General features: G+C 28.4%; 2 protein-coding genes across 2 annotated transcripts; both read left to right on the top strand.

Annotated features, from left to right (window-relative positions):
- The first annotated feature begins 4800 nt into the window (after positions 1-4800).
- Positions 4801-6090, top strand: LOC142646320 (uncharacterized). The gene has a single exon (XM_075824929.1). The coding sequence runs from the start codon at positions 4822-4824 to the stop codon at positions 6001-6003; it is 1182 nt and encodes a 393-aa protein (XP_075681044.1). The 5' UTR covers positions 4801-4821; the 3' UTR covers positions 6004-6090.
- Positions 6091-8044: 1954 nt separating this feature from the next.
- Positions 8045-9991, top strand: LOC113795332 (mite allergen Der f 6-like). The gene is made up of 2 exons (XM_027345562.2): positions 8045-8499; positions 8579-9991. The coding sequence occupies exons 1-2, from the start codon at positions 8126-8128 to the stop codon at positions 9123-9125; spliced, it is 921 nt and encodes a 306-aa protein (XP_027201363.1). The 5' UTR covers positions 8045-8125; the 3' UTR covers positions 9126-9991.
- Positions 9992-11577: the final 1586 nt, after the last annotated feature.

Raw genomic sequence — 11577 nt, 5'->3', positions numbered from 1 at the left:
CGACACACACACACACGCAGAGACGAAATTCTGGATTCCTGCATACACACACAGACTTTGAATGATGATTTTTTATCGGTTTTTTCGTTCGTTCGTTATATATTTTCTAGTTCGGATTGCTAGTTGTATTGAATTGAACGGTATAACCGAACATACACACACATGAACAATACCCGGAATATTTTTGAAACTGGCGCCCGTTGATTCCCAAAACATGACTTGCTTTTTTATTTCAAAAAAAAAAAATTATTCTTTTCAACGTAGTGGTGGCTTACATTGTGAATTTGAAAAATTTCATTCCTTCGTTTTTAACTGTTTGAAGACCACCACCACTGCACATCACTAGACTATGGATATACATTACGGTAAAAAAAAAAATTCTTTGTTTGGGAGTCTGTCAAAGTGGAGAAAATATTTCCTGAATGAAACAAAACAAAAAACAAAACAAAAAAAACCAATAAAAGACCATCCAATAAATGTATCATATGCATATAATGGGAGACAAAGGGAAAATAATGATAATAATAAAAAAAATCGAAAATGAAACAAGTGAAAATTCAGGGAAGAATTAAAATCAAACAGCCATGGCTAGACAAAATGGAAATGGCAATATCGACATGCCATGTTTTTTTTAACTACCACAAAGATTGGTGAAACTTGATGAAAATTTGTGTGGTTTGCACCAAGAACAAAAAAAAACAATCAAACGAAGAAAAGAATGAATAAAACAGAATAATGATGTTGATAAAACATTGAACAAGCAAACAAGCATGTCAAGAATTTTTTTTTCAATTTTTCAATATGGTAACCAAAACATTTGTAAACTTGAACTAAACTTTTGAAGAAAGAAAAAAAAATTTTTTTTTTTGACTTTTACATAAATTTTGTATTGTTGTTGTTGTTGTTGTTGGGAAAATAAGATTAAAAAGAGAAAAAGAATTTGAATATTAAAAATAAGAAAGAACAAAAAAAAAATTCCAAAGAATTTGTGAAAGGTTTGTTTCCGAATAGAATCTTGTTGTTGTTGTTTGAAGATTTTTTCAATGGAAAACAAAAAACAAAAAACATTTAACCGAAATCAAATTGTCATTTTTTTTTTTTTTTTGATGATGAACCGAAACTAGACAAACAAACAAACAAACAAACATTCAATTTGTCATTTTAATTCTGAAAGAAACCTTGAATTTCATCATTATTGAACAACAATGTCTATTTTCAATCAACGAAAAAACAAAAACAAAGGTAAATTTAATGATTGGCAATGAATGAAAATTGATTGAACCAAAGAAATGTTTCCATCGATCCCTATGGCCATATATTTTCTTTTCCATAGCCGGAACAATGCCGATAACCGAAAATAAGAAAAACGAAAAAATAAGAAAACCGAAACATATGAAATATGAATAGGAAAACTAATGAGCATCAGAATTTTCATTTTTATTAACAACAACCAAGGTATGTGATATCTTGGTATGTTACCAATGTCTATGTGATCAATGTGTTTCTGTTTTGCTGTTTGTTTGTTTTGTCTGTATAACGGTGATAATCATCCAATATTATAATTCACAAGAATAAATAATTTTCTTTTCTTTTTTTTACTTTGCCTGTTCTGTTCTGTTTGCTTACTTGCATTACTTTCTATTGATTGAATGCGAATGAATGCGAATAAAATTTCAAGCTCATCAATTATGTTTACATAAACGCATTACACATCCTGATGATGATGTTTAATGGGAAATTAAAATTCATAACCAACCGAAGAAAAAAACCCATTGATCTAACAACAACAGATTGGAATTTTCTCGTTCTAATAGAAGAAACTTTTTTTTTCCTTTTTTCAAAACATCCATTTATACAAAACCAATCAAGTGATGAATGGATGTATACACATAATAAAATAATGATCAAATGAAAAATGGAAAATTTTTTCTTTTTTAAAAAAAAAATTCATGTTTTTTTCGGGTTCCGTTATTTAACCCCCCGTTATAGAACAGCAAAGAATTATATGTGTGTGTGCAAAAATATATTACCATCATTAAATTGTCGGATAATAACACACAGGTTCCTCGTTCGTTCATTATCTGAACTGTTTTTTTCTGTCTGTTAAATAAACAATTATTATGGGTTTTGTGGGTTACTATAGTGAAAAACTTGAGAGAATATTCTTTTTGCGAAAAATCTACTATCGATTTTTATGGGTAAACGGAGAATCTTCCCTTGCACTGAAAAAGTTTCACTGACAAGAATTGAATCAAGCATCTATTAGAATCAAAGGAATTTTTTTCATTTTCAAAAGTTATCATTTTTAATGGCAACCATTTTTTCTGAGGGGGAATAAGAAAGTTGGAAAAAATGATTTCGATTTGACTTTGTTTTTAGAAATTGAAAAAAAGATTGAAAAAAGAAGAAAAAGAGTTATCAGAATTTCAATGCTTATAATGAGATTTTTATCGATTTTTTCTTCATAAATGTTCATTTTTTTTCGTTTCGAAATTGGATCAAATTCAACCAATACAGAATCACATGGAAATTATTATTCCATAATGATGATTCTATGTTAACCCGAATCTCTCTCTCTCTCTCTTTTCAAATTCAATAAATCAAATTTTCTTTTTAAAAAATTGTACTTAACATATTTTGTTTTTTTGTTTTATGATCGAGCTAAATACAAATCGGATTAGAAATCTTTTTTCTTTCTTTGTTTGTTTTGTTTTGTAAGTAAGAATGTAAGTAAGTGAGTGATGGGTTAAAGTACCGAAAGTATTTTTTTTTTCTTGCAAAAATTCTAATTTAGACCAAAAAATGCATCATTATTAACACGCATAGACTCAGTGTTTTCCCATTGTGTATTTCCTACTAACTACTTACTTACTTATCATTAAAATCTATGAAATTTTTTTCATACATAGAAAATGAATGAAACGAACAAAATTAAATTATTTCATCATTTCAGGATGTTTATCAGATCAAAATAATGAAAGAAAATAAAAGTCTTTCCTTTCCTTTCTTTCTCACACAGGGTTAAAAATCAATAATTCAGTTCTTCAGATTTTTTTTCATTTATTTAACGAATAACATTAATATTTTATCAATGGAATCAAATGTTGAAAATGTTGAAAATGGCCGATACAATTTTCTTGGTTCAATGATGGTCGATGATGAATTAATGGCAAGTCATCAATCGTCGTCGGTCGTTGGGAAAGTTGATTGTTTTTTTTCGATATTGATTCAATCAAACTAATGAAAAAATTGCTAATTTTTTCATCAGAATTAAATTTTGAAAAACTGGAAAACTGGAAAACTCAAAAACTCAAACAAAACAAAAGCATGCATTTATTTCATTTGGAAAGAAAGAAAAAAAGCAAAAATATTGCGACAATGCAATTACTTCCTTATTGTTTGTTTGTTTGTTTGTTTGAATTGTCATTATGAAAGGAAACAGTAACCAACAAACGCACACAGATGGATGGATGGGGTAACTCTTAAGCTAACTTAAGGTTAATTTAGCGTAGAAAAACTAGTGGCAAAAAAAAGCCAGATTAAATGAGCGAATAAAGGCAAAATTTAATAAAAAGATCTTTTCGGGTTTTGGTTGTTTTGTTTTGAATTCAACTCGAACCAGAAACAAAAAAAACCATTTGGATAAATTCTCAGTTTTTTTTGTGGTTTCAACAACGACGATAATGATGATGACGGTAACTGAAGCATATTTTGTTTCTGAAGATTTTTTTTTCAACATCAACAACCATCGCCACTTCTTTTATCTCGATCTGAATGTTGATGAATGCAATCAACCTTTTTTTCTCTCATTCACGTTTTTTCCATTTTTTATTTAGTTTTTCACGTTTGCTGTTGATAATGATGATGATGATGGAGCCAGTCATTTTTTTTGCCTATTTTGGATCCATTGTGTGTGTGTTTATTTGTGTGATGATGGCCAAGCTGTGTTAAATTCGGTTGGTTGACGAACCAAAAAAAATGAATTTTTCTTGTTTTGTTTTGTCCGAATCAATCCAAACAAAAAAGTTTTTTTCATTTTCAAATGAAATTCCAGTTATTAAAATTATCAATTTCGGAACGGAAAAACATTAAAATAGTTTTTTCGTTTCTCGCGCCTATTTTTCCATTTCACAAGTTTTTTTTTTTAATTTTTTTCCCGGGAATTTTGACTGTCATCATTGTTTGTTTTTTTTTCTGGCAAGCCCAAAACATATTGATGCAATGGATTGATCAGAAAATGATCACCGTTCGGTTGTTTCACTGTTGTTTCTATGCACTTTTTTTCTTGTTTCACTATGATATTTGAAAAAGAAAAAAAAATTCTTGTATTTCTGGTTCTGGTTCTGGGTTTTTGTTTTATTATTATTATTCTGGTGTGTGTTTTTTGCGAATGAATGAAATATTGTAAAAACACAGAGAGACCGACGCCCAGTGAATGAAGGAAAATTCATGTCATAATGTAATTCTTGTAATGAATAATTTCATCTCGTAGTTGTTGTCGTTGCTGTTGTTGTTAATGATGGTCGTCACTGGTAACTTTGGATTTTCAACAACAACAACAACAAATGGCAACAACAACAACAAAAATTGGTGTGAATTTATGGTAGCTGAGTGTGTGAAAACTGTGGATCAACTCTAGGTTGAATTTCAAAATTAAATGTTTGTAATTTTTGTTTGTAATTTTTTTTTCTAAAATTGATTTATTAAATTAATTTTTTTAAAAAATTTTAAAATTAAAAAATTCAATTATCGAAATTTTTATATAAAAATCAATCAATCAATTTGTTGATTAAAGCTGTTTCAAAAAACAAAACGAAAATCATGTTGGCTAAAAATCAATCAATCATTTTATTATTGATTATTATTTTATTTAAATTTTCATTAGCATTACCGATTGAAAATCATGTGAATCATGAAAATCATGAAGATCATGAACATCAACGTTTACAACATCATCATGAACATAATGTTGATGGACAACAACAACATTTGTTAAAAAAAGATGGTAAATTACATATAAATAATGATCAGATAATGTTATTGGTTATGCATAAAACTGGCCTAATTGCATTATTATCAATATTAATAACATTATTGATAATGATTATTATTGTATTGATTTTTATACATTATTCAACAAATAAAATTCAATCATCAAAATCAAATGATTTACTGAATACAACAACAATAACCGATCAACAACAACAACAACAATTGATGTCCGATAATTCATCGTCGCTGACAAGCAATAGTTTAGCTTCAAGTAATCCCCAACAAAAGCAGAAACAACGATATTATCAGCATAAAAAGAAGAAAAAACGGGATAAGAATATTCCTGATTTAGCTAGTAGCGAATCTGATACACTAACAACAACAACAACAACAATGTCTATTTGTGATTCTAAACGACAAAAACAACAGCAGCTTGATTTGAATGATGAAGATGGTGATGAACAATATGATCGATTATTTTCTAAATCAACATTAATAAATAATCATCCAACAAATAAACAAATAACGAAAATCATTGATGATTTAGATGATATTGATGATATTGAACCAAATCAATTACAAACAAGTGAAAATCGTAGAAAATTTCTAGAAAAAATAATGCTTAAAAGAAAAAAGAAACATTCGTCATCATTAACGGCAGCAACAGATTCAAAGATGATTAAGAAAAAAAAGAAACATCATCATCATCATGATCGAAGTAAAAGTAAAAGTAAAAGTAAAAAACTACAAAGACGATTAAAACGAATGAAATCAATATTAAATCGACCAATACGAATGATGAATAAGACGAAGAAGAAGAAAAAATCATTAGCTGAACAGCAAGAACAACCAAAAAAACTACAACTTGATTATGATGAAGAAGAAGAAGAAGGTTATCCACTGTTGTCAAGAAATTATCTTGATCAAAAAATTCAACAACAACAACAACAACGAACTGGGAAAAAAGTAAATTTTTCAAGTGATCAATTAGTTACTATACATTATATTTGATATAGGGAAAAAGAATCGGAAGAAAGAAAAATCAAGTCAGAAAAATTAAATTATATTGGTGCAAGGGTTATTTTTTTTCTTGTTCGAAAAAAATAAAATAATGAAATTTTTGAAAAGAAAGAAAGAAAAGTTTTCTGTTGTCTGATTCATTTCAAACATAAACAAAAAAAAAAAAATTCAAAAGGAAGGACCCGAAGTGAAAATGGAAAATTAATTTCAACTTTTAAATTGGAAAGAAAAAAATGGAGAAAAACCGAGAGATAGTCAGTCAGTCAGTCAGTCATTCAGAATTGTGATGCAATTAACCGACTATAGAAAAAAAAATGAAATTTTGTGAAATTCATTCTCCAACAGCAGCAGCAACAGCAACAAAAAAAGTCCGGTTCCATATTAATTAGAGGGGAAACCAAAAAACAGCAAAAAAAACAAAGATAGAGTCTGGATGGAAAAGAAAACAACTTGAATTTTTTGGTTCCCAGAAACCAGAAAAAAAAATCCATACAATCAATCGACTGACAAAACAAAACAAAGCAAAACAAACAGAATGAGATTTATGGAACACACAACCCAAGGAAAAAAACCGAAAAAAATCCGAATTTTTTTTCTCGGTGATAAAGATAATAAATGATGGGTAGATGGATACATAGGGGGAAAAACAAAAGATATGCGCACATTATCCATTCCAATTACAGTTTGTTTTTTCGTTGTTGTTGTTGTTGATAATATTCGACAAGCAAAAAAACGAAAAAAAACGAAATAAAATATTCAACGAAAAAAAATTGCTTTTGAAAGAGTAATATTAGACTGCTGTTGAGCATATTTGAGTTTCCAATTTTTCTGCTTCTGTTTCTGTGTGAATCATATTTCAAATTGCTTTCAAAGTAAATCAACAAAAACATATGAAGAAAAAAACAATGAGAGAGATTTCTAGGATATTTTATATTATATTCATGATTTGGTGTGCAAAGAAATTCTGGTCCAAAAAATTCTGGTTGTTGTACATTTGATATATGTAAATTGGGTCGAATTGAGATAAATTCTGTGAAAAATCTCTTCGATTCTGCAGTTTATGTGCCATTTTAGTTCTACGAACAGCAACAGAATGGATACAATTTATGAAATTTTTCATTTCCTCGAATAATAATAAAATGTTGACAATTTCAATCTGTTTTTCGTTCTGTTTGTTTTGTTGATTTGATAAGATTCCATTTTTCTTTCCTATATTCAAATTTCCATATTGGTCAGAATTTCGATTATTCTGCAGAATCGAAAAACAGCAGCAAAACAAAACAAAAAAGGAAAGAAAGTGATATGAATTTCTAAATAGGATTTTCTTCGTTTGGATTTCTTTTGGCTAAAACTTTTCTTTGTTCCGGTTTCCGACTGAAAAAAAAATACAATCAAAAACACAGTACAGCCATTGCCAATAATGAGACAGATAAATAAAAAAAATCTAGGTCGATAAAAGTAATTTTTTTTAGTTTTTTTGGTTTTTGGTTGTAATTTACAAATGTAGGTCATTTATAATTTTTTATTTTATTGCAGGCCCAAATCAACAATGAAATTTGTAAAAATGTAATATTATCAATTGTTGGCCAGTATAATGATGATTACGATGATGGTCGTAAATGATGCTTTTGATGTTTATTAATCACAAGGCAAATGTTTTATTTCTTGTTTCTTGTTTTTTTTTGTTGTTGGTTAAAGATTTGTGCATTTTTCTAATCCAATTCTTTGTGTTATCAGGAAAGACCTTGTGACCAATAAAGAAGATGATGTTTGTTTGTTTGTTAATGGGGAAAAAATTCAATGACAATTAGTTTCGGGCAACACAACACACAAAAAAAATCATGGTCATTTGATTTTTTGGACAATGATTACTATATGTTGGATGCAATTCAGATGTTTTTTGAGTTTGAAAGAACCTAGCGCCATAAATGGATATTTATTACCTGAAATGAAAGGAAAATGTGGATCACATTTAAACCTTTTTTTGTTACTCGTTGCCTAAACTGCATATATAAATACGCGATGATAGTCGTTTGCTATTCCATTAATCGTTACCGACATTTTAATTAACCTGTGAATTAATCTCCAAAATCTGATTTAATCTGCTGCTGAAATGTTTTCATTCAATTCGATTCCCTTGTTGGCTTTGTTGATGATTGTCGCAACAACAACATCATGTTATTCAATGGAAATAAATTCATTGGTATATGATGGTGGTAATGAATCACCAATCGGTTGGTTAGCTGATCTATCATTGAAACAATATCTTAATGATCTTAACACCGGACTCTCATCATCATCATCATCATCATCGACAACGGAAACAAAAATACCAAATCGTATTATTAACGGTGTTGAAGTTGAACCAGGTGAAGCACCATTTATGGCACAATTATTTCGTAGATTTTTATTTAGTAATCGATTTCTATGTGGTGGTTCATTGATTACATCACGTACAGTATTAACAGCTGCACATTGTGTTAATTAGTAAGTAATTTTAGATTTTTCAAAAAAAAAATCAATAATTCTATTAACCCTTGATTAATCTGTCAAACAAACAAAAAAGTTTTACAAATTATCGAATTCGTTATGGAAGTAATAGTCTGTTATGGTCACAATATCCAGATGTTGAAGTAAAAATGATGAAACCACATCCAAAATTTGATTTATCCACTGTACAAAATGATATTGCATTGTTTATATTGAAAAATCCAATTAAACCTGGTTCAAATGTTCAAACAATTGAATTAGCAGATCAAGAAATTTCAGCCGGTACAAATGCATCATTATATGGATTTGGATTAACCGATGGTAATGGTAATCAACCGGCAACCAAAATGCAAAAAACAACATTAAATGTTTTGAATGAAACCGAATGTTCGGAATATATTTCCAAACTGAATATTAGAAAAACACCCGGAATGTTTTGTGCATCAGCACCAAATCGTTCTGCTTGTAATGGTGATTCAGGTGGACCTTTAATCAATACTGAAAGTAAAAAACAAATCGGTATTGTTTCATTTGGTACTAGATATTGTCCAGCTGGTTCAATAAATGTTTTTACAAATGTTTATTATTATAAAAATTGGATTGAAAAGAATAAAGTCGAGTGAACAACTTGTAAAACTAATTTGATTAAAATAAAAAGAAAAACAAAATTAATAAAATTTAAATACAAAAAAAAAAAATTGTTGTAACGAAATTATTTAAAAACTAAACTAAAACTGCTCGTTACAAGTGATATTTGTAATTTATTTTTTCTCCTCAAAATGCTTTTTTCAATTGTAAAACAGCATTCACAAATGAACAACGATAATAGTGATGATAACAGTGATGATAACTATTCAGAATTTATTGATGATCGATGGGATTTAACAAATATATTTTTCTGGTATACAATTGTCATTATATTTGTAACATTGTATGCAATATATTGTACAATTCATTTGAATATTGTGTTGAAAAATAGAATGATCATTTATCAAGAACAACAAAAACTGCAAAAAGAACAACAACAACAACAACAACAAAATCCACTTGTCAGAAAATAAGACTCGTCTTCGAGAAAGTTTCCCAAAATATCAGTTCAGATCCTGTCCTATCATCGTCATCATCAAGAAATTTGACAAGATTCAAGTGAAGTGAAGAAGTATTTTCAATCCAAATTGAAAAATAAAGAAAAGAAAATTCAATGAAAGAAAGAACAAACAAACAAACAAAAAAATCGATGAAACAGCAAAAACAAACAACCCCAAAAACAAAATTGAAAAGATTTCAATCATGATTATCATCATCTTCTACAGCCAGCAAAATAATGATGCTTTCTCTCTTCGCTGATCGGTTGTATTTCCCCAAAATTCATTCACTTTCCCGTCATCATTATCATAATTCGTCATTTCCATATTTTTTTCAAGTGTAACAATCTTGAATTTCCTGCAGGGCATATTCAATAAAAAGTTTTTTCTTTCTTTTCTTTTCATTTCTACGTAACAAATGTAACTTATTAATGATGATGATGATAAGAGGTTAGGTTGAATGATGTGCATGTGTGCATATGGAAATTTGAAAAACAAACCAGAAAAAAAAACATTAATTCAAGAGAGTGAATAAGTGAATTTTCTGTGTGAAAGTTTTTTAAACCAAAAAAGAATGTGTAAACAAGCAAATAAACATCTGAGGTTTCTTTATCGTTTGGTTTGAGAGGGGGGGTAATTGGTATGGTGTTGGTTGGTTGGTTGGTTGTTATTTCCATTAATCAATCAATCAATCAATCAAGACTCAATTCAATTCTCTTGATAATAATCAATCATAAATTTAGTGGTAGTCAATTTACCCCATATATATCGGGCCAATGAATAAAGAAATAACGATTATATAGATGTTTTTTTCTTCCTACTTTCACCTACGAATTGAATGATTTTTGATGGCAATTTCTCCTCTCTATAATTGACTATTTGAATTGAATTGCGAACTACCAAAGTAAATGTAAAGGGAAAAAACATTAATTTACATGATTCGACAAATGACAAATTTAAAAAGCATTTAGAGAAACAAAAAAATAATAATGACCGAAGGCTAATAATCATCTAATAAGGTTGTTCATTTTTTTTTTTTTGCTTTTTGGATATCGAACAGCTCAAAGCAAAAGTAAATCGTAATGAAAAAAAAACAAGAAATTAATTGATTTTCGTTCATTTCATCATTTGTTTTTTTTCAAAGAATCGTTATTTGGTAATTACAAACAAACAAAAAATATTTTTGGATTCTATTTTGACCTTTTAGGATAAAATCAGTGTGAGAAGAGAAAAAAAATGACAAATACAGAAATCAATTGGAAAAAATCATTTGCAAAATGTGTTTTTTTGACACATCATATGAATATGAAAAATATCAAAAAAATGCAATGATGGTGGTGATTATGATTTGTTGATTTGATGAATGAAAAAAAATCATTTTTAATCAACACCTACACACAATATATAGGGATAAAGTATCGATTGTTATGTATGAACCAATCGATCATCGATTGATTTTTGATTTTTTTTTCGATAATGATGATCAAATCTTTGAAGAAAAACCGGAATTCATTCGACCATAAACACATCAACATCAACGAAAACTATTTGATTGATACATTTGATTTTCGTATGAATAAATTTCAATCAATTCTCGTTGTATAACATGAAAAACATCTGTGTATTTTTTCGTTGAAACATAATGAATAAATCAATGTTTTTTTCTTCCTTTTTTTCTCGTTTGCAAATGATCAATCAATCATTAATGTAATATTCAAAAGAGAGAAATATCGATTTAAGACTTTATTACTACTGTACTGCTACTGCTATTTCACTTTCTCCATATTCATTCAATCAATCAATCAATCAAATGAATCGAATCATTTTGAATACCAGAAAAGTTTTTCTGTTTGTTCGTGTGTGTGTGTGTGTGTGTGTTTGGAGTTGATTTAAAGCCATCAAACACCAACCAAGACACACATAAAAAAAGTTTTTGATATGCAAAAAAGTTTCTTCTTTTTCAAAAGAATAACACTATTAGATTTAAATT

Source organism: Dermatophagoides pteronyssinus, unplaced genomic scaffold (genome assembly GCF_027571235.1).
Source record: "Dermatophagoides pteronyssinus isolate colony J.1.1.1.1 unplaced genomic scaffold, Derpt_VIB-CSIC_2022.12 sq0002, whole genome shotgun sequence".
NCBI lineage: Eukaryota > Metazoa > Arthropoda > Arachnida > Sarcoptiformes > Pyroglyphidae > Dermatophagoides > Dermatophagoides pteronyssinus.
Note: the sequence above shows the minus strand (reverse complement) of the source record. Positions and strands in the feature narration are given on the sequence as shown.

What these genes read in the sequence shown, in the direction of transcription:
- LOC142646320 (XM_075824929.1), top strand. Translation starts at nt 4,822, where the DNA reads ATGTTGGCTAAAAATCAATCAATCATTTTATTATTGATTATTATTTTA.
- LOC113795332 (XM_027345562.2), top strand. Translation starts at nt 8,126, where the DNA reads ATGTTTTCATTCAATTCGATTCCCTTGTTGGCTTTGTTGATGATTGTC. An exon ending in GCTGCACATTGTGTTAATTA is followed by an intron (nt 8,500 to 8,578) that starts GTAAGTAATTTT and finishes CAAACAAAAAAG; the next exon opens with TTTTACAAATTATCGAATTC.